Genomic DNA, 20,067 nt, shown 5'->3' with positions numbered 1-20,067 from the left:
ATTTCTCTGGCCAAACCCATTTATTGAAATTCAAGCTAAGTGCGTAAATTAAATATTACAATTGAAACTGTGACCTGCCACGATAGCTCAGTGTCTGCAGAGTAAGTCTGCTGAGGCAGAGCTTTAGTGTTCGATCCCGGGCGCTGCGATCGTATTGCAATGGATGTAGAACGCAAGAACGCTAACATACCATGTACTGAGTCGTGCATTGTGCATTGGCTCGCCGTAATCGAGAGTACATTTATGAAATGGCAAACGGCAAAGGAGGTTGGTTGGAGATGACGCTAGCCAAAATCTTAAAATGGGTGTCGTGCGTGTTCGCAATGGCAAACCCCACCACAACCGACCGCACCACGACATACTGTGTACTGGTCCATACGGACGATGGCCAGGTAGAAGAAGAAAACCTGCTGAAGGCCGCACGACAGGCAGCCAAAGACGCCAGGTAGACAGAGCGCAATGCCCAGCTATAAGAATAATGAATAGAATTCTGTGACTTTACGTGCCGAAACTATGATTTAATGTTGAGGCACGCTGTAGTGGTGGACTCCCGAATAATTTTGACCACAAGGGGAACTCTAACGTTCCTCAATGCACGGGACACGGGCGCTTTTGCATTTCGCCTCCATCGAAATGTAGCCGGCGCGTCCGCGATTTCATCCCACGATCTCGTGCTTAGCAGCGCAACACCATAAAGGCTAAGCCACCGTGGCGGGAAGAGGCACCTAAAGGAGGCGCCATGCAGCATGGTGCCATCTCTCGAGATGACGCAAAACCCGAGCTGCGGAACTCGTGGGCTGTTGGCTTTCAGTGCTCAGCGACAAAAAATTACAACTAAGTCTATAGTGCCCTTTATCTGCCTCTTGAACAACGCTATTGGAAGTGACCAATAAAACTTTAGCGTACTAGAAGTTACTGCTTGAGGGATATTGTGAACAAACATCATGAAGAACTCGGAAGAAATATATTTTGTAACTTCTTTGGGCAGTAACTAGCCTATGTAATGCGGTCCTGTACATAGGAATGGGGGCCAGAGCCCACATTATTGTATGCTTTGTCTGCTTACCTGAATGATCTCGTATTTGTCTCTCAAGCTATAATTTCCCTGAAGAGTTTGTAGGCATCCTGTGGATGTTGTATTCGCGAACAACAGCTGAGCTACTGCTTAACAGCATTTTAACACTTAGATTTGATGTGACAAGGGGAGTGCGGCAGGGTTATCCTTTGTCACCCATATTCTTTGTGCTTGCGATTGACCCGTTGTTAAGGCGGTTTAGCGAGAGCCCGCTCATAAGACGTCTTCCTATGCCGCGATCCGGGTGCATAAAAGTATCGGCGTATGCGGATGACATCACTTTGTTTTTACGGGATGGGGACAGTCTTGTAGAGGTATTTCGTATTTATATTCAATATGCTTCAATGTAAGGGGCAAAATAAATATGAGGAAATGTGAAGCATTAAATTTAGGTTGCGGCGAAATAACGCTACCAGGGGACATTAAACAGACCGAGCATATGCAAATACTAGGTATCAAATTTTGTACAAGTGGTGTTTCACCTCACACGTGGCGAGACATTGTCAGCTGCATTAAAGAACAGTCAGAAGCAGTGACTGCGTCGCCACTGCCGCTGGCAGAAAGGGCTTTCTTCATTAAGAACGTATTGTGCAGTAAACTGTGGTTTGCTGCAAGGGTAGCTCTCCCGCCGTCACTAACAGTACGAGTAGTAAACTCACTTATTTTCTCATGGTTCTGGCTAAACAAGTCGCAATACGTAGCGCAGCAATTTTTGCGTCTGCCAAAATCCAGCGGAGGATGGAGCTTGCCGTGCATAGTTACATTCGGTAGGCTGTTGTGCACTAAGAGTACATGTGATCTACTTGATGATGATGAGGCCACTGCTCCTTTATTGGCTGGGCCATTACCGTCGAACGCTTATGCCGCAGAGTACAGGCAACTTGCTTCCGACGGCGGTAACGCCAGCACCGCAGTATGCGGCGGCTGCGCGCTTGCAAAGCCAGCTTGTACAACTAAGAATTAGAAAGTGGCGTGCGACACCAGTTTCCAGGCTTTGTGAAATGCTGTGTGAGACAGCTGTACCTCCACGGACAGCTACTAAACAAACATGGACAGCTGTGCTTTCACCTGATTTGGCCTCTCAAGTGAAGGATTTTCATTGGCAATATCAGTGGGGCATGTTACGTTTCGCCTACAAAGCGCGGTATAGCCGGCGCGGATGCAACGGACGCCGGGGCTTCGTTCAAAGCGGCGGACATTTTGGCCCGTTCAGCGCCGCCGATACGCCTCCCCGCCAAGCGCGTCCAGGCATGTTTCAATGCCACGTGTCTTCAAGTGTGCGTGTGTGTGTGTGTGCATGTTGGTGCCCACGCTTGTCAAAGCGCGGCAGCCGGGGAGAGGAGCTCCCCAAGTGTGAAGCGAGGAGGTCTGACCGGCGCCGGCCCGGCGGATGCGTCACTACACTCGTCCCAACGTGTCTCTCAGCCTGTCCGTGCCGCGCGTCACGTGCGCCTCTATCAGGCGTTCCCTCTTGCCCTCGATTCCGAGACTATAAAAGCAGCTGCCCCCGGACGCCGAGAGAGGCTCCGATTTCTTCTGTTGAGTAACGTGCTCTCCCGTCTCTCCACTTCGGTCGACCAGACCGGCCGCTCTTTTGCGATGCTAGAATAAACAAGTTGTTCTGTTACCAGTCGACTCATGCTTTGCCGGGACCTTCGGATGCTTCCAGTTGTGCCCCAGGCCGCCAGGCCCACGCTACCCTTGGGGCTTGCGACCCATTTGCAACAACGGGTGTCAGCGCTGAGGTTCCAACAACTGGCTGGTAGCGGTGAGATCGCGACAACGGAGGCCAGCAGCGAAGATATGCAGTTGACTGTATGCTGAGCAGCACAACGACCATCCGGGAGCAGTGCAACGAGCCCTGTGTGATGACTGGTTGCCTGCAGCGGAACGACTGCGCTGAATTCTTGGCTGCGAGGTTTGGTGAGTGCGGGACTTTCTTCTTCTGAGTTTTGCGAGGCTTTTGTTAGTGTCAGAAACAGAGCTGGTAATTGTGGTTGTCGTTGCTGCCGGGTTAGTTTGCGGCAAGACAATAGTAGGCAGTAGAGAAAGCAGCATTCAGAGCAGCCATGGATTTGAAGTCGTTGCGCAAACCGATATTGCTGGAGCTTGCAAGAGAGTTGGGTCTGGATGTCTCAGACAAACTCAGAAAACCAGAACTGCTGAGGGCTATTCTTGAGTTAGAAGCTGAGGATGACGAGCTGTCGGAATGCCTTGAGACCATTGAGGAGCGCGCAAAAGAACATGAGCGCGAACTTAAAGAGCAAAAAGAGAAACAGGAGCGCGAACTTAAATAGCAAAAAGAGAAACAGGAGCACGAACTTAAAGAACAGAAAAAAGAGCGCGAACGAAAAGAACAAAAAGAAAAAGAAGAGCGCGACCGTCAACACGCTTTGGAAATGAAGCGTCTCGAGGTAGAGATGGAACGCGCTCGTAATGGAAGTCAGGCACACGGTGCAGGAGAACGAGTATCCTTCAAAATGACTGACCTGATGCGGCCGTTTAAGCTTGGAGAGGACATTGGTTTGTTCCTGGTTAACTTTGAGCGAGCGTGCGAGAAGCAGGAGTTCTCTCGGGAAACGTGGCCACAGCGCTTGCTCACTTTGTTACCCGGCGAGGCGGCCGACGTAGTCGCTCGCTTGAAGAGAGGAGGCAGAGGATTTCGACCAAGTGAAATCGAGTCTGCTAAAAAAGTACAGGCTGTCAGCGGAGGCTTTCCGTCGGAAGTTTCGGGAAAATGAGAAAGGCAGAAGTGAGTCATATACAGAGTTTGCCTACAGGCTAATGTCAAACATGCAGGAGTGGCTCAAAGAAGAGAAAGTGTTTGGTGACCACGAGAAAGTTCTGCAGTGTTTCGGGCTGGAACAGTTTTATAGTCGGTTACCTGAGAACGTGTGGTACTGGGTCTTGGATAGGCCAGACGTTAGTACGGTTGCTAAAGCCGCTGAGCTAGCCGAGGAGTTTGTGACGCGTCGGGCTCGCGGAGCTAAGGACGGTCAAAAGGGTGAATTTGGCTCCAAGTTTGAGAGGCCGAAGTTCACGCCCATGAAAGCAAAGGGGGACACACGTAGTTCGGATGCGAGTGAAAGCAGTCTGACCGAACGTAAGGAGACGGCGGCAACCGAAGCCGAACGCAGAAAGCGGTTCGAGACGAGGCAAGCGCGCGTGTGTTATACGTGCCAGAAGCCGGGTCACTTTTCGGCGCAGTGTCCAGAAACAAAAACAAAAGTCGTGTTTTTGTCATTATGCAGTACTGACGAGAACATGAAGCTTCTCGAGCCTTACATGCGAGACCTCCTCGTGAACGGGAAAGAGTGCCGAGTGCTTCGCGATTCCGCAGCTACAATGGATGTAGTTCACCCCTCTTACGTAGAACCCGATATGTTCACGGGCGAGTGCGCATGGATGAAGCAAGCCGTGGAAGCTCATAGCCTGTGTCTGCCCGTAGCAAAAGTGCTTATTGAAGGACCTTTCAGAGCACTTGAGACGGAGGCGGCAGTGTCATCTATGCTGCCCCCCCCCCCAGTACCCGTACCTATTTTCGAACAGGTCCGATCACCTCCTGCGCGAGAAGGGGCTTTTGTTTGGTGAGGCTAGCGTTCAGGCCTTAACCAGATCGAAGGTTCGGGAGCTCGCTGCAAAGGCGGTAGTTGCGGGGCCGACGTTGTCGAACAATGAGAAAGGGTCAGAGGTGCAGCAAGCTGATATTCAGAGCACGCCCTAACTGAATAAAATTGAGCCTGTAGCGTTAAAGGCACCAGACACTGGAGAGGAAATGCCCGACACGGGAAAGTTAGAAGAGCTATCTGTAGATTTGCTCATCGCGCCTACGTCAGACGGACTTATTAGGTTGCTAAAGGTCAGCCGGGCGGCTTTGATAGCCGAGCAAAAGAAGGATGGCAGCCTAGAAAACATACGCTGCATTGTCAAGAAAGGTATCGCCAAGAAAAATGCTCGCTTTGTGGAAAGAGGTGGGGTCCTGTACCGGAAGTATCTAGACCGCAGGGGAGTGGAGTTCGATCAGCTGATCGTGCTTCAGTGCTACCGTCAGGATCTGTTGCGCTTGTCGCATGGGGGTTCGTGGTCCGGACACCTAGGAGTTAAGAAAACTAAGGACCGTCTCTTGCAAGAGTACTATTGGCCAGGGTGTTTTCGGGACGCAGACCACTTTGTGAGGACATGTGACACCTGTCAGTGGGTGGGCAAACCAGGGGACAAATCGAGGGCGCCGTTGAAATTGGTACCTATCATTACGGAGCCTTTTAGACGGCTCGTTATTGATACAGTGGGACCTCTGCCGGTAACAACCACGGGGTACAGACACATTTTGACTGTGATCTGCCCAGCGACAAAGTTCCCTGAATCAGTGCCGCTTAAAGAACCCAGCTCAGTTGAGATAGTCAATGCACTACTGTCCATATTTGCGCGAGTTGGTTTTCCTGCGGGAATCCAATCAGATCAGGACACAGTGTTTACTAGCCCTTTGACGACAGCCTTTCTCGAAAGGTGTGGGGTAAAGCTGTTACACAGCTCAGTGTACCACCCACAGTCGAATTCCGTTGAGAAGCTCCACTCCGTCATGAAGCGCGTGTTGAGAGCATTGGGGTTTGAAGAACAAACTGACTGGGAGCTGTGTCTGCCTGGGGTGACGTTGGCAGTAAAGACCGCGCCGCATGCGGCTACGGGGTTTTCGCCAGCTGAGCTAGTGTACGGTCGCTCGCTGCGATCTCCGCTTCGCATGCTTCGAGACGGATCACTGCCCTCTCCAATGGCTGCAGACCATTCTTCCATAAATGGCCGCCTCCTGCGCTGGAGCCTCGCTTTGCAACAATATTCCTTTGAGGTGCGTTACAAAAAGGGGAGTCTCAACGGTAACGCCGATGGCTTAAGTCGAAGCCCCTAACGTAGGAATCAGCCTCAGAGTTGTTTGTTACTGATGTTTTTCTTCCTGAGGCAGGATTTTTAACATATTGCTTTTGTTTAGTGTTTCAAAGTGATGACGTGCTTTCTAGTGCAATTTTCCAATTTGTGGACGCGTTCTGAGTGCTGCTAGACTACTGTAAGGAACTAGGCAGTGGTACAAAAGGGGAAAGAGCCTGGCAGGACTTGGTGAGGGTTGTTTCGTGCTTGCTGACTGAGCGGTTGAGTTTCGGCGTAGTTCTAACGCTTGCCGGGAACGAGAACAAAAATGTCAACTCTCCCGAAGTCACTTTGCAGTGTCCTGGGTGAACCTGAACGAGAGAACGAGGCCTTCTCTGTGCGCTGCGCTCAAGAAACGCCGAAGGACGCCCGACTTCGGGTATGAGCATCATCGAGCGACATCCCTCCGGACAGCGGATGCAGTCCCCTGACCATCGGGATCTCCTTCCCCCGGCGGGGCGGTCTGTTACGTTTCGCCTACAACGCGCGGTATAGCCGGCGCGGATGCAACGGACGCCGGGGCTTCGTTCAAAGCGGCGGACATTTTGGCCCGTTCAGCGCCGCCGATACGCCTCCCCGCCAAGCGCGTCCAGGCATGTTTAAATGCCACGTGTCTTCAAGTGTGCGTGTGTGTGTGTGTGCATGTTGGTGCCCACGCTTGTCAAAGCGCGGCAGCCGGGGAGAGGAGCTCCCCAAGTGTGAAGCGAGGAGGTCTGACCGGCGCCGGCCCGGCGGATGCGTCACTACACTCGTCCCAACGTGCCGCGCGTCACGTGCGCCTCTATCAGGCGTTCCCTCTTGCCCTCGACTCCGAGACTATAAAAGCAGCTGCCCCCGGACGCCGAGAGAGGCTCCGATTTCTTCTGTTGAGTAACCTGCTCTCCCGTCTCTCCACTTCGGTCGACCAGACCGGCCGCTCTTTTGCGATGCTAGAATAAACAAGTTGTTCTGTTACCAGTCGACTCATGCTTTGCCGGGACCTTCGGATGCTTCCAGTTGTGCCCCAGGCCGCCAGGCCCACGCTACCCTTGGGGCTTGCGACCCATTTGCAACAACGGGTGTCAGCGCTGAGGTTCCAACAGGCATTATACCTACAAGAGACAGGCTTGAACGCTGGCATATGATAGCGAATGATAAATGCATATATTGCGCACAAACAGAGACCAACGCGCATGTAGTAAAGGACTGCGTTGTAGCACGCACCTTCTGGAAGCTAGTTGCAAGAATGTTCGGAATATCCATCGTGCGGCCACCACAGCGCCGAGATCGGTTTGCGAGTCTCGTCTACTACAGCGCTAGCTGCATTTGGTGGTGCTTCCGTAACATCGCAGAATGATCTCGGCAGTCAAATAGAGCAATGTACCCCAGAATGCGGAAACTACGGGTGATAATATGGGGTCATCTTGAAGAACAGTTGTTCACGCGGTACATAACCGTCTCCCGAGGCAAAGTCTTTCTACAGCCAGAATAATGCTCAATTCTGTTGCCTGAGTTCAGACTGTATCTGTATGTGCCCCGGGTACCTTTCATAAATTCGAGGCTGACAATAATGCTTTTGCGTGAATGCGGTAATGAGTTTTGTTGTTGTTGTTGTTGTTGTAGTTGTGTGTGGCAAAGCCAGTGTCAAGTAGACACCATATATTATTTCATTTGTTAATCTGTTTTGTTTATATCAAGTATGATGTATTACATGTGATGTACTTTATATTGTACTTTTCGTTCATACCACAGTTGTAAGCGTGCCTACGGGTCAACAAATTTCCTTGTCAGCAAACTTGCCCGGGTGTTGGCTCTCGCTTTTGGCTCAAGATCACTTGGAAGTCACCGATAACGACAGCTAAAAGCATTTCATGCTTATAAATGTTGTTCTTCAGCACATTTCTTTGGACAAATGATGTCAGCACTTCCAGTCGATCGTGAAATTGTGGAAGTTCGTTGTGTTATACGCATATATGACATGAGGAGTTGCACGCGTTAAGAGCTGTATGGTGCTTACCCGTAATTATGCTAAGAAGCAGTCCTATAAAAATTGTCACCGTCGTGCACAAGAGGTTGTTCCAGTAAGTAGAAATCATTACCACAGCCGCTTCGTTCCGTCTGAAATGAAAGAATGATTCTTCTCAGTAATTCAACACATGCGATGAACAAATCCTTTATTAGCGGTAAATAATTACTTAAATAGGAAATCAAAATTATTGGCCAGCATTTGAAATTTTACATGATAGCTATTACGCGCCTTTTACAGAGTGGCTTTCATATTTTATTGCATGAATACCACTAAACAAAGTCGCTTAAAGTTAAAATTTTCGCCAGCTGAGGACCACTTAATGGTTGAATTATTCAGCCTCGCTTGGGGGAAGACCGTACTTTATCGCCAAACAAGCCTAACTCTGTTGAGAAAATGCAAGGAAAACGCTCCTCTCCAGCCTTCTCTTTATCTTCGAGAAATGTTTCGGGCGCAATAGCGCCAAGGTATGCATTGCCAAAGCCTGCTGGTACGCAATTATCCTCGCTTTACTCAGGTAACGCTCTCCTTTCGAACGTGTTTTTCCGCACTTCCCGACTACTGCGCACTATCATCATCATTTGATAAAGTTTAAGATTAGAGTAGAACACACGCGATAGGGGAGACTTTGCTATGACTTGTTGGTAGTCCCGTTGCTTGTAGGTCTTGGTGAATTTTTACAAGTGCGAATAAACGAAAGACAATAGTTGACTGTATAAGGGATGTTGTTAGCAGGTTCAGTGTGACCACTTATACGTACATGTGCCATTTGCTGCCATTGATTTGCTAGGCAAACATCTCCCGCTTGGCAGCGTCTCTCTCTCTCTCTCTCTCGATTACTATTACAGCCATCATGCCAAACTGCCAATCCCAAGTGCTGAAAAAAAAACTGAGGATTTGCCCGAACCCATCTCACGATGACTTTTGATAGTAAAGAATTTACGATTCAATCAATACAGTTACACACCAGCATCAAGACATCTTATGTACAAGGCGTGCCAGTGCAGCGCACTCATATTTCAGGCTTCCCTATGAAGACGGCAGCGCCAACAGCCTGCGCGTGGTCTCCAAAATGCAAAGCGCGCCGGCGCGTCCGAAGAGTTACGAACGCGTCGTACCCAGCCGTCGCGCTCCTCTCTCGCGCTTCTTTCTGGACACGCTGCGCCATCTAGTGGCGCTGCCGAGAAGCCTGCGCGTGGCACCCCAGACAAAAAGCGTGGCGCGCCCGTCTCTGCGAACGCTGAGAGTTGTTCCTTCGCTTGCCGCACACCCCGTGGCACATGCTCTGTGACCTGGGTCGGCGAGAGGTTCGTTGAAGAGAGGCACATGCCCTGTGCATTTATGGCGCAGCCTGCTAAAGCGTTGGTTCGCTGTTCCTAAGGGACCTGTGTGATGTCGCTTAGATTCCGCTCACCATGGGATTACTGGAAGGGATCTTTTCTGCCTTTGTAGAAGGGGACATTCCCAATGGCACATACATAGTTGACCAAGTTGGCATCAAGGACGCCCATTGAAGAGCGGCACACAATCGCTGGCACATCTTCAGTCTGTTATTGTTTATGTGATTAACTGCTAGATGTGTGCTATTTGTATGAATGAATGCTTTGCGATGTGTATGAACGCTTGCGTTCAAGACCAAATATGGCGGCTCTCTTCGGTTTCTCGTCTTCCGCACTCGATCTGTTCGCTTTGAAGGCTTTGATTCCTTGTCTTTCTACACCCGATTGCTATCTTATGTTATTATTGATTGTATTTTCTTGTATATAGCCCCACTGCTGTTACAGCACCAAGTGGGTTAACAGTATATTCAAATAGATAAGTAACCAGTCAGCGAAATTGGCATGAAAGAGGTTTATTGTAGACCAGCACAGACCGAGTGGTCCAAACCCAGTGCTACAGATCGGCGTCAACAATGCTTTTTCCAACTGCGTTACCTACCCAGTTCCTCATCTACTGTGAGCCATGTTGGCATAAAAGAGGTTCGTTGAAGAGCGGCACATACACGGGCTGATCATTTTTAAATGTTAGGAATTTTCAAAAATGAACTGTTGCAGATAACATAATTCAAGCCCTTTTGCTGAGTTATAGAGGAATACGGACATTACTTTCACGAGAAATCAGAACACAAGATCAAACAATTAAAAGTCTGCTAAATCACTTATAACGTACTCCATTATCCAATTTACGAACTCTAGTCAATGAGTTTGCAAATCGCATTCATTTGTATTGTATTGCCAGAATGTCACTAGTTTCGAGATGCAAGCCTGCAAATTTGCCAAAGAGAATGCCCCTTTGTCTCTTTTTTTTTCGTTCTTTTTTTGCGTCTTTCAACCATACGCTGCTGTGAACATCTAAACCAAGTTTTCCTGTCGTACGCAGTACGTTTGGACAGAGAGAGACAGTAAACGTTTAGTGTATTAGAGGTTGTTTGTATATGGTGGGCGGAGCCCCTCTTCCAGGGCCCCACTGGTACAGCGGCTCGCCGGGCCTGGTCAAGGGTCGCCAGTTGGCTTCCCAATTCCACTTCCGCGAGTCGCGCCTCCCACGACCAGTTATGGAGAGTGTTGTCTAGCAGCGGCGAGGTGGCAGCCGCCGGACGTAGCGCGTACTGGAGTGTTATGTATTCCAATATCGGTGTTCCTTCGCACCACGGGCATTTGTTGCTGTATTTCTCTGGGTACATTTTGTGTAGCCTCCATAAATGTGGGAAAGTGCTTGTTTGCGGGTGGCGCCAGTCCCGTGCTTGCCTCCTGTCTGGGTCTGGGTGAGCAAGGGCTTTGGTTCGCCTACTTAGTCGTTGTAATTCGAGGATTTCTCTTGGCGCACCGGGTGTCGAGGTGTTCTCTTGGGCGGCGTGGCCCGCGGCTTGGCCCATCATGCCTCGTGCCAAGCGGTCCGACCCTTCATTCCCCGCTATCCCTGTGTGCGCCGGGCACAAGGTGACGCAATGATCCATAGTGAGTTCCGTTCCTAGGATGCGGAAGACGCAGTCCGGTAAAGCCCCTCCTCACCCCAAGGAAGAGGCGGCAGGTGTCCTGCGAGTCCGTCACCACGTAGGCGGATTGGCCCTTAGCTTCCGCTGCGCGTATGGCCAGGGCTATGGCCACAGCTTCGGCCGTTGCAACTGATTTCGTGTGTAGGATGCTGCTGTGGTTGTTCGTCCTTGGCAAGTCACGACTGCTGCAAATGTATTGAGGGCGCCTGTATTCCTGTGATACGAATTCACATCTGTAAAGTAAGTATCCGGATCGCTTCGCCGCCTTAGTAAGGTGCGCACGTCTCCGTGCCGCATGTTGGACTGGGTGCATGTGACGGGGGATTGATGCCACATGGATCCGCTCTCAGATTGCAGATGGCAGTAGTATGTTTCGTCGGCACAATATTGTGGTGTCAGTGAATAGTGAAGTCTTTCTAAAACCGAGCGCCTCTGAGGTGTCATGTTTAGCCGTTCACGCTGCGCCATTAGTGTAGGCGTTGCATATTCCTCGAATGTGTTCATCATTCCCAATTCATGCAGTCGGATCGTGCTTGTGCTTTCAGGCAGGCCAAGTGCTGCTTTACAGGCGATTCTTATGAGGTTATCCGCGTGTTCGATGTCGTTACGCCGCGTGGTTTGCAAAGGCCGGGCGTACGTTAGACGACTAATGAAGAAGGCGTTTATTAGTTGCATGGTGTCTGCTTTGGTCATGCCTTCTCGACTGCTTGTAACTGTGTGCGTCTGAGATTGGAGAGCGCTATGCTAACGCTGCCCGTTTCTTTAATGCACATTTCCAGTACGCGCAGGTGGAATGCTCTCTTGATGGGCTCTTCCTCCAAGGTGAGCTGCAGATCCGGAGCCCTGGTTGCTCGGGCATGTCTAGGTCTAATATGAACGTACTCCAACTTCGCTGGAGCACACCTCATGCCTGCTCGCCTCATATAGATTTGAATGGTGTTGGTGGCCTGTTAAAGTGCGTCCTGTCGGTTTCCGTAGAATCCTTGGCAGGCCCAGAGTGTAATGGCTGCATATATGGCGCAGCCAAGGGCCCGGTTCTTCTGTACGTCCAGGGCCATTCTACGTAAGCCTATGGTAAAGAGAAGTGGTGACAATATGGATCCTTGTGGAGTGCCCTTATCTGGTAGGCGATACAGGGCAGAACGTGCTGAACCCAGTCCAATTTTCGCGGAGCGGCTGCTCAGGATGTCTTGAACGTAATGAAATACTCTTTCAGCACAACCGACATCTCGTACTCCCTCTAGTACGAGAGGGAGAACTATTCACTGACACCACAATATTGTGCCGACGAAGAGTCAAATGCCTTATAGACGTCGAGTGCTATCAGGATTTAGTCCATACTGCCCGAAGGAGGATTGAGCACCTCATCTCTTATTAGAAGAAAGACGTCCTGTGCACAGATGCCCCTGCGGAAACAGAACATGAAATCAGGGAAGAGTGAGTTTCGTTTGATGTGGGCTTCGAGTCGGTTTAGAATTACTCGTTCAAACAGCTTGCCCATGCAAGACGTGAGCGATATGGGCCTGAGATGGTTGAGCTCGCGCGGCTATCCCTGTTTTTGTATAAGAACGATTTCTGCCTCCTTGCATTCCCGCGCCGTCAGGTCGCCGTACCCCCTTCATTGAAGAAGTCGGCTAAGTACTGTAGGGCTACGTCAGTAAGGTTGCGCAGCATCGCGTTGGTGATTTGGTCAGGTCCAGGAGCCGTGTTCTTCTTGAAGGTTTATGCCTGCTGCGTAGAACTCTGAGACGGCGATGTGGTCGTTCAAGCTGGAGTTATCCTGTCCTTGGTATTCTGTCATAACGCGTGAAGATGTCTGGGTAGCGCCGGTGCAGGTGTGTTTTTGGTGCACGAGTAGTTCTTGTTCTGAGCCCTTGTATTCTCCTAAGAGTCGTCGCATGGCGTTAGAGGTCTCGGTGCGCGTGCTTGTTGGATCTAATATGCACTGAAGAATGACCCAGGTCTTCTTGGTGATGAGGGTGCCTCTGAGAGAGTCGCAGAAGCTGCGCTAATTTTGATTATTGAGCTCCTTTTCATAGGTGTTACCTTCATTTGCCAGCAGGGACATTAGGCGCCTATGTTTGCGATTACGTCGCTGCTGTTTCCAGCGTTTAGTGAGGTTTCTGTGGGCCTCCGAGAGGTGGGCGAGATGGCTGTCTACTGCTGGTGTTTCCGTTGTGGTCTTGCTCTCTCTGGAGAGGGCAGCATGGACTTCCTTGAGGAAAGTCGTCCAACCTGTGGCCGTGGCTACGAATTAGGAAACAGCGTGTTGTCGTTCTGTATACCTTTTCCAATCAGTGAGCCTGGCCACCCCTAAGGGCTGTCAATGTTTAGCCGTGTTAACACTGACATACAATAGATAGAGATCTCTACCTAGCGTTTCGTCTAGGTTACACCAGATGACCCCGTCTCATTGTTGACAAACGTCGGTCCGGCGTGGTGTCCCGGGCAACGCTGTTTCCTGTCCTTGTAGGAGTGCCTGGCTTCGTTATCAGTACGAGTTTGTGGGAATGAGTTTCTCGTAGTAGGTTGAAGCCGTTGGCGGTGTCGCGTTGATAACCCCATGCGGAGTGGCAGGCATTGAAGTCCCCGATAAAGATTAGTCGGTCATTCGTTGAGAGCAAGGTAGATACATGACTTAAAATTAATGAAAAATTGGCCCGGTTATCCCTAGGGGGGCTATATACCTTGGGTATCAGGCACTTGGGAGGACCCTTCCTTAATGGCCAAATGGTGAGTATTCGGTGGTGGATTTCTACGCCAGGTGCTATGGCGACAGTGATTGTCAGATCCTTGCGCGCCAATGCTGCCACTTCAGGGTAGTCCGAATCGATGTAGAAACTATAGCCCCCAATTAGCCCCAAGAACGAACTACAGGGGCGCTGTGAGCGCCGCTCGCGAGACGTCAGGGCAAGGACTCGCGCCTGTCGTCTGCTACAGTTGAGGCGTTGTCCGTGCGCTTCCTGCGGTGTTTTCCTTTGTTCGCCCTCGTTCTCTCTATCTGCTATATATGGTGGTCGTCTCAAAAATATTTTTACGACGTCTTCCTTCGCGAACATTTATTCAAAGAGCTAATTTCTTAGACAGCAATGCAGCTCTCAAAGGCAACGCTACAGTGCCAGCCGAAGGAGCGCAGACCAGCCCATTGCGGTTTTTTCATGCGCGGGTGGACAGTCGCAATAACATAGCATGCAGGAATCCAGTTATGATACTATACCTGCCGCGGTGCAACAAGTATGTCACAAACGCTGGCTATATATGACTTCTACAACAGTTACGTTGACTTTAATCCGCTATAACACGTTTGCTCACAACGAGTAGTTCATGGTATAATATCGAAATTTTGCATTTCTTCACAGAAATGCTAATACTGGAGTTTACACTCTACAAGCACCACTTGCTTATTTTACTGCTTGTCAACATAAGGCGGTTCTTCACGTGTTTACCTCAAGCGGCGGAAATTTGAAGTAAAGTTAATGAAGGCGTACAGCTATTTACAGAATACAAATAGGAATGTACCAATATATATTCCCTTTTCCGTGCTAGACGTTCAACTCACTTGAGAAATTTACTGGTGCTTGTTGCTTGAGGAATATACATGACAAATCTGTTTGGCGAACTGACACAGGCTGCTCGGCCCAATTTTTTTAGACAAGTATGCCTGTTGGACCGCATGGCTGCAGCCAGAAAGAACTCGAAGCGTCAATCACTAGTAGTATGGGACACAGTGAACATATCGAACTTTCCCCCCCTCCCCCGGGTGGAGGGTCAGAAATCAAGTGAAAGTATATGCACGGCTTGCGGTGCTTTCTTTATCAATGTTTGCGATTGGATTGGAGCAAACTTTATTTAGCCTGCAGTTGGGCAAGGTTCTCTTTTATGTACCGACGAAGCGAATAGTTATCCGTTTGTGTAATTAAAGAACGCGGGATCGAAACATGGTGAGGCAGAAGGTGCTTGAATTTTCCTTTTCTAGGCAAAAGTGCTTTTTGGTTTCAATTCGAAGTTGTAGCGAACTGTTGGGTTTCGCGAACATAGCGTGCCTCGCCATACGGACAGTCGATTGCTACCGTTACGTGATCAGGGGTGTGCGATATTGTCGATAAAGGCTACTGAGGGCCACTATGAAACATTTCATCACTTTCAATTGATTGGCTCTCGATCTGAACAACGAAACTTTTCTCTCAGGTAATTTCTACTATGGTGCTTGCGAATTAACTATGTAAATACTCAACATGAGGCGCCGTCGTGTTAGCGGCCATGAGAAATTCGTTTTATGGAGGCCTTTTTCAGAGGGGGATGAAAATAGCAGCAAACGTTTTCATAAGAAATGCGCGCCTAACTATCTTTTAGGCATTAATGAATGGCCATATTTGAATAGAACAACACACTAGAGTAATAAGAATCATGAGCACAGCTTCGCTGGGCAGTGTCTCTCTAACATCGCAGAACATGCTGACGCCAATTACCAAGGTTTTTATTCCATGTAAAATGCAATGTCTCTCATAGCTAAATACTAAGGTAATGTTAAGTGTTTAGCAAGGCATCATACAGAACTTCGCGTGTTGAGTTTGCAGACATTCTTTTTACACAAAATTTACCAATATACACGGCGCATATATATACGCTACATAACTTGCAATATCCAAACCTCAATGTTTCTCGACTCACGCGCTCTTGAAGAAGAAACTGTGCTTAAGGCATGGCAGCTGAAAGAAGCCGACGTATGCTTCAATACGTACGGCTCGAGCCACCCATACCCCAAGCATAACCGAAGGGAACGAGCGCGCGCGGCAGCCGAGCGAGCCGGAGCGAGTGGCGTCCTGTCCGTGACGTCACTTGCGAGAGGGCGCCACTCCTAATTCTCGCCGCTAATATGTATCCGCATTTTCCCCACTTCCTGAAGACAAACAATGTAAGGTGGGACGAGCGCCGCCTTGATATATTGTGTAAGTGCAGCATGTTTGTTATGTCGCGATCGGCAGTTCCACTGCCAAATTACGATGATGATGATGATGATGATGAAAAACGTTTATTTGCTCTATTTTGCAGTGATTTTTGCGGCTTCAGATGGAGTCTTCCATCTTCTCTCCAGGGTCGGTTCCCCTAGCCCAGGGCTCCGCTGAGGGTAGCTGCCCTGCGTGCACGCCTTACTAGTCCTTGTTGGACTTTCAGGATGTCGCTGGATAGCATCCTCTCCCACTGTTCCGCACTCGGGTTTTTTATTATGGCTGTGTAGTTAGCCAGAGTATGGGCGTTCGAAATGTTCTGTGTCTGTGGTTACGATGACCTTTGGATCTCGGTTGTCCGAGCTAAGGCTGCTACGAAGTTTTCGTGTTTTTTTTACTCCTTTGAGCGAGTCGTCGACGTACCGTTTAAGATTGTGAAGCTGTGCAAAAAAATAATTGCATTTGTGCGTACATATTGTCTAGTTCCTTTCCGGATGAGTGATGGGTGTAGGCGTCTGCGCTATAGGCTGCTTTCGTGATAGTGGTTTGGTCTGTGTTGGTTTGGTGTGTGTGTATTGGGCAGTTGTGCGGGTGCGGGTGTGGGTGCTCCCTAGACGCGCTCTCGTGCTCGAGAGCGGGATCTGCTCGGGTGAGGTGACGCTTTTCTGGACTGTGCTTTCACTCGGTGCGGCGATGGCGATCTCGTCCTTCCCTGTCGGTCGCGTTGGTCGCTCCTATGGCCGTTTGTGGAGTCCTCATCCTCATCCTCTAAGGCAAACCACCGTGGTTTTTTTCTGCACTTCACTGTGCTCGTCAGCGCTCTTTCTGACTTGAGGTGTTTTCGGTTGCTTGAGGCGTCATTGGCAGCTGCGGTCCCCGGTGACGTGGGCCCTCTCACACGAGGCACACTTTGGCTCCCACTGGTGTCCGTCCACAGGGTTTCTGAGTCCGCAAATTCGGCACACTCGCTGGTCGGGCTGTGCACAGACGTCTTTCCGATGCCCTTTTCCATGGCATGCTTTGCACACCTGAACAGTAGCACGGTAAGGATAGCACAGGAGTTCCCCTTATTTGTAGTACACCATCCGAGGTAGAGGCGGGCCGCAAAAAGTAAGGGCGGCGCTCTTTGATTCTGTGATCATTCTTGCTTGGAGAAGTTCGACGCCTTGAGTCCGTATAAGTATGTGTGCTATGATGGTCTCCGGTGGCGTTCGGGGTGGAAGACCGTGTAGAACTCCTCGGATAGCTTCCTCTACGGTGGAAGCGTATACGTTACCGTCATGCGAACGTCCATTGATAGTGAGGGAGGGGGCTCCGCGTGCCTGATCCGCGACCTCCTGACTCGATGTCGAAAGTATGGCGATATTGGAGCCGGGCTTTATAAGGATCAAAAATTGATCACCTGTAATTTGGTAGTCGCAGGCCGTGACGATCGCTTCTGCGAGGGCAGGCGTGCTGATAGTTTTCAAAGGTAGTCTATTGTGAGGTCGGATAACTATTTTAAGTCGTCTTTAGGAAGAGGAGGAAGTTTGGGCATCCCTCTTCGTCGTTTCCTTAGTTTCGCCGGGTTAGTGCTGCCCGTTGAGTCCGTTTCTCGTATGCGCTCTCGCGCCTGTTGCTTCTTTTGCCGTAGTGTAAGGACTGTCTGCCAGTCGTCGTCCGTCCGTTGGCGTCCCCCGGCGTTGTGGCGAATGCAGCCGGCTATTCCGTCTTCTGTTCTGCCTAGATTTGCTAGATGCATGTTCTCTGCTGGTGCGGTTTGACCTTGCATTGTCGTGGTCGTCGTCTCAATTTCGCTAAGCGTTCCCGTAGCCATGGCCAGGCAGAACGGTTGCTGCCGGTCGCGTTCCTCACGCGTCGGAGCATCACCCGCTGCTGCGCCGAGCTGGCGTTGGTGTTATCGACGCTGCCCCGTAGTCCGGGTTTGTAGGATTGCTGGGCTCCGCGAGCTTCACCCAGGGCCGCGTGGGTAGCACACCCGTGTTCCTTGTATCCTCACGAGTCGACTGGTATCTCGGTACTGTGGGAGGAAGCACTAGTCTACCAAAAAACACACCGAAACGCAGAGCGCGATGCAAGCAGTACCGCGCTGCTCGGTGCCCCCTTGCGGCTCTCTCCGTTACGTGGAACTCACAAGAGGATCGCGAAGTCACCTATATTTCAAACGCTCCTTTTTCAACAGAAGGCGCTGTCCTCACTTTCTTCTAGATACTCTATTTTGTCATCGGACGCCCGATTTCATCATTCCCATAGACGGCTGCTATTGGGCGATAGCTGGCATAAGCTGCGGTCGGCTACATGGCGTAGATACCGTGGCCGCCACGGGGTGCCGCCTCGAGTCCACTGGCTAAGCCCACTGCGGCTCGCTGAGGGCAACCGCGCTTGGATAATGTTTAGCGCGTCGTTGGCACCACATGCGGTAGTGGTGGCGTATAAGTTAACATCGAAAATGATATGTGAACTGCGCGTGCGGGTGACATTCAGAAGATGGAGCGTTGTGGGCCCGCCCCACGGCAACGCAGCCTTTACAGTGCAAGGCATTGAAGGAACAGGAGCACAGCGGATGCCGTGTTTGATTGCCAGTAACTCTGCTTTTGCTCAACGCACTGAAGTACTTTTCGCGGCAAAGAATTTCAGGAATAGCTTATTTTCATTTCAAATGCCTTTCTCCACATCTATAAAATGTAGTTCAGGGCACTTTTAACGCACAGCTCTTCTTTGCATTCCGGCACACAAGTAACTGGAACGCCCATATATTTCACCCCACATTCTGGGAAACAATATCTTAAGACTGATTTCATTCTAGGGATTCATTTCAAGTGGCTAAGCCTAGTAAACTACGTGGCTGCCTTACGTAAATTGGAACATTGATCGGGAAGGTAACTAATTGAGAAATGACTTAGTGAACATTTTTTAATTAGTTAAACCTGTTCTTTTATTTCTCGTGCTGGAAATGTTCACCTGTTTAAATAATCGAACAGGTGAACAAGGATTTTTGAAGTTCCGGGAATATTAGAAAGGATCCACCCACATACGCATTCCTGTATACTCAGTTGGTCAAGTTAACATGATGGTACATAACGACGGAAAACCGGTCATAAGAACATACATTGATATAACTACACATAGAAACAAACATAAATACTTGGCCCTCGGAAAGTGCATGATGTACCTTAAAAATCGTAACGCATTCAACGGTAACAGTTGTACTGCATTTGTGCATTGTATAAGAGTTGTGGCAGAACTCATCTCACGATGACTGTCGAAGGTATTTGGTTCAGCATTGAATCATAATGTAGTGACATAACATATAGCCACCGTCGAAACGAGTTATCTGTGAGACATGTACTGCAGCGGGATTCCTCTTTCGCGTTCTCCTTGAACTCTCGGCGCCATCTAGCCCCACCACCGCGAAGCCTGCACATGGCCTCCCAAATGCATGGCGCGCCGGGGCGTGTAAAAGCTAAGAAACATGCAATTCGACAGCCGGGCTCCTGTCTCTTGCTTCTTTCTGGACACGGTACTCCACACAGTGGCACTGCCGCGAAGAGCATGCGTGGCTTTCGAGACGAGAAGCGTGACAGGCCGGCACTGCGAACGTTGTGCATCCTTCCCGCGCTTGCAGGACATTTTGTGAAATATACTCTCGGGCTCAAGTTCTTTAGATGTTCATTAAAGCATGGCACATACCCACTGCATTCATGGCGCAGCTCGCTAAAGCTTGGGCGTAAATGGCATTATTTGAAGAGTGGCACGTACCTAGCGCATTTGTGGTACAGTCTGCTAATGCGTCGGGTTGCTGTGCTTGAGGAACCCTTGTGAAGTGATTTTAATTCCTTTCAGCCTCGGTGAAATTTAGTGGCGCTTTTACATCATTGCACCAAAGCAGGCGTCAAACAGGGTTTGGGTACGGGCTGGTTGGTATTCCTTCGCAAACTAAACTACATCGCGTAGATCGACAAAACAATCGAAAGCAAGACCATGAGAGCGCTTGTCGTCGTCGTTCTTTAGGTCATTTTGTCGATGTACGAGCTGTAATCAAGTTTGCAATAGGTGTTACAGCTTCTGGCCCATACCTAGGGACCCAACTTGACATCAAAGAGGTTCATCGGAGACTAGCACA

At 49.9% G+C, this 20,067-nt stretch overlaps 1 protein-coding gene across 1 annotated transcript in view; it reads right to left on the bottom strand.

Moving 5' to 3' along the window:
- LOC126524515 (uncharacterized) overlaps positions 1–20,067 on the bottom strand; it is a 55,786-nt gene that overhangs the window by 20,183 nt on the left and 15,536 nt on the right. Inside the window, exon 4 of the mRNA XM_050172816.3 lies at positions 7,992–8,092. Coding sequence (XP_050028773.2) covers positions 7,992–8,092 — 101 coding nt within the window. The remainder of the gene's footprint in view (positions 1–7,991; positions 8,093–20,067) is intronic.

This window comes from Dermacentor andersoni, chromosome 3 (assembly GCF_023375885.2).
Source record: "Dermacentor andersoni chromosome 3, qqDerAnde1_hic_scaffold, whole genome shotgun sequence".
In the NCBI taxonomy this organism is placed as follows: domain Eukaryota; kingdom Metazoa; phylum Arthropoda; class Arachnida; order Ixodida; family Ixodidae; genus Dermacentor; species Dermacentor andersoni.
This window is presented reverse-complemented; position numbering and strand designations above follow the sequence as displayed.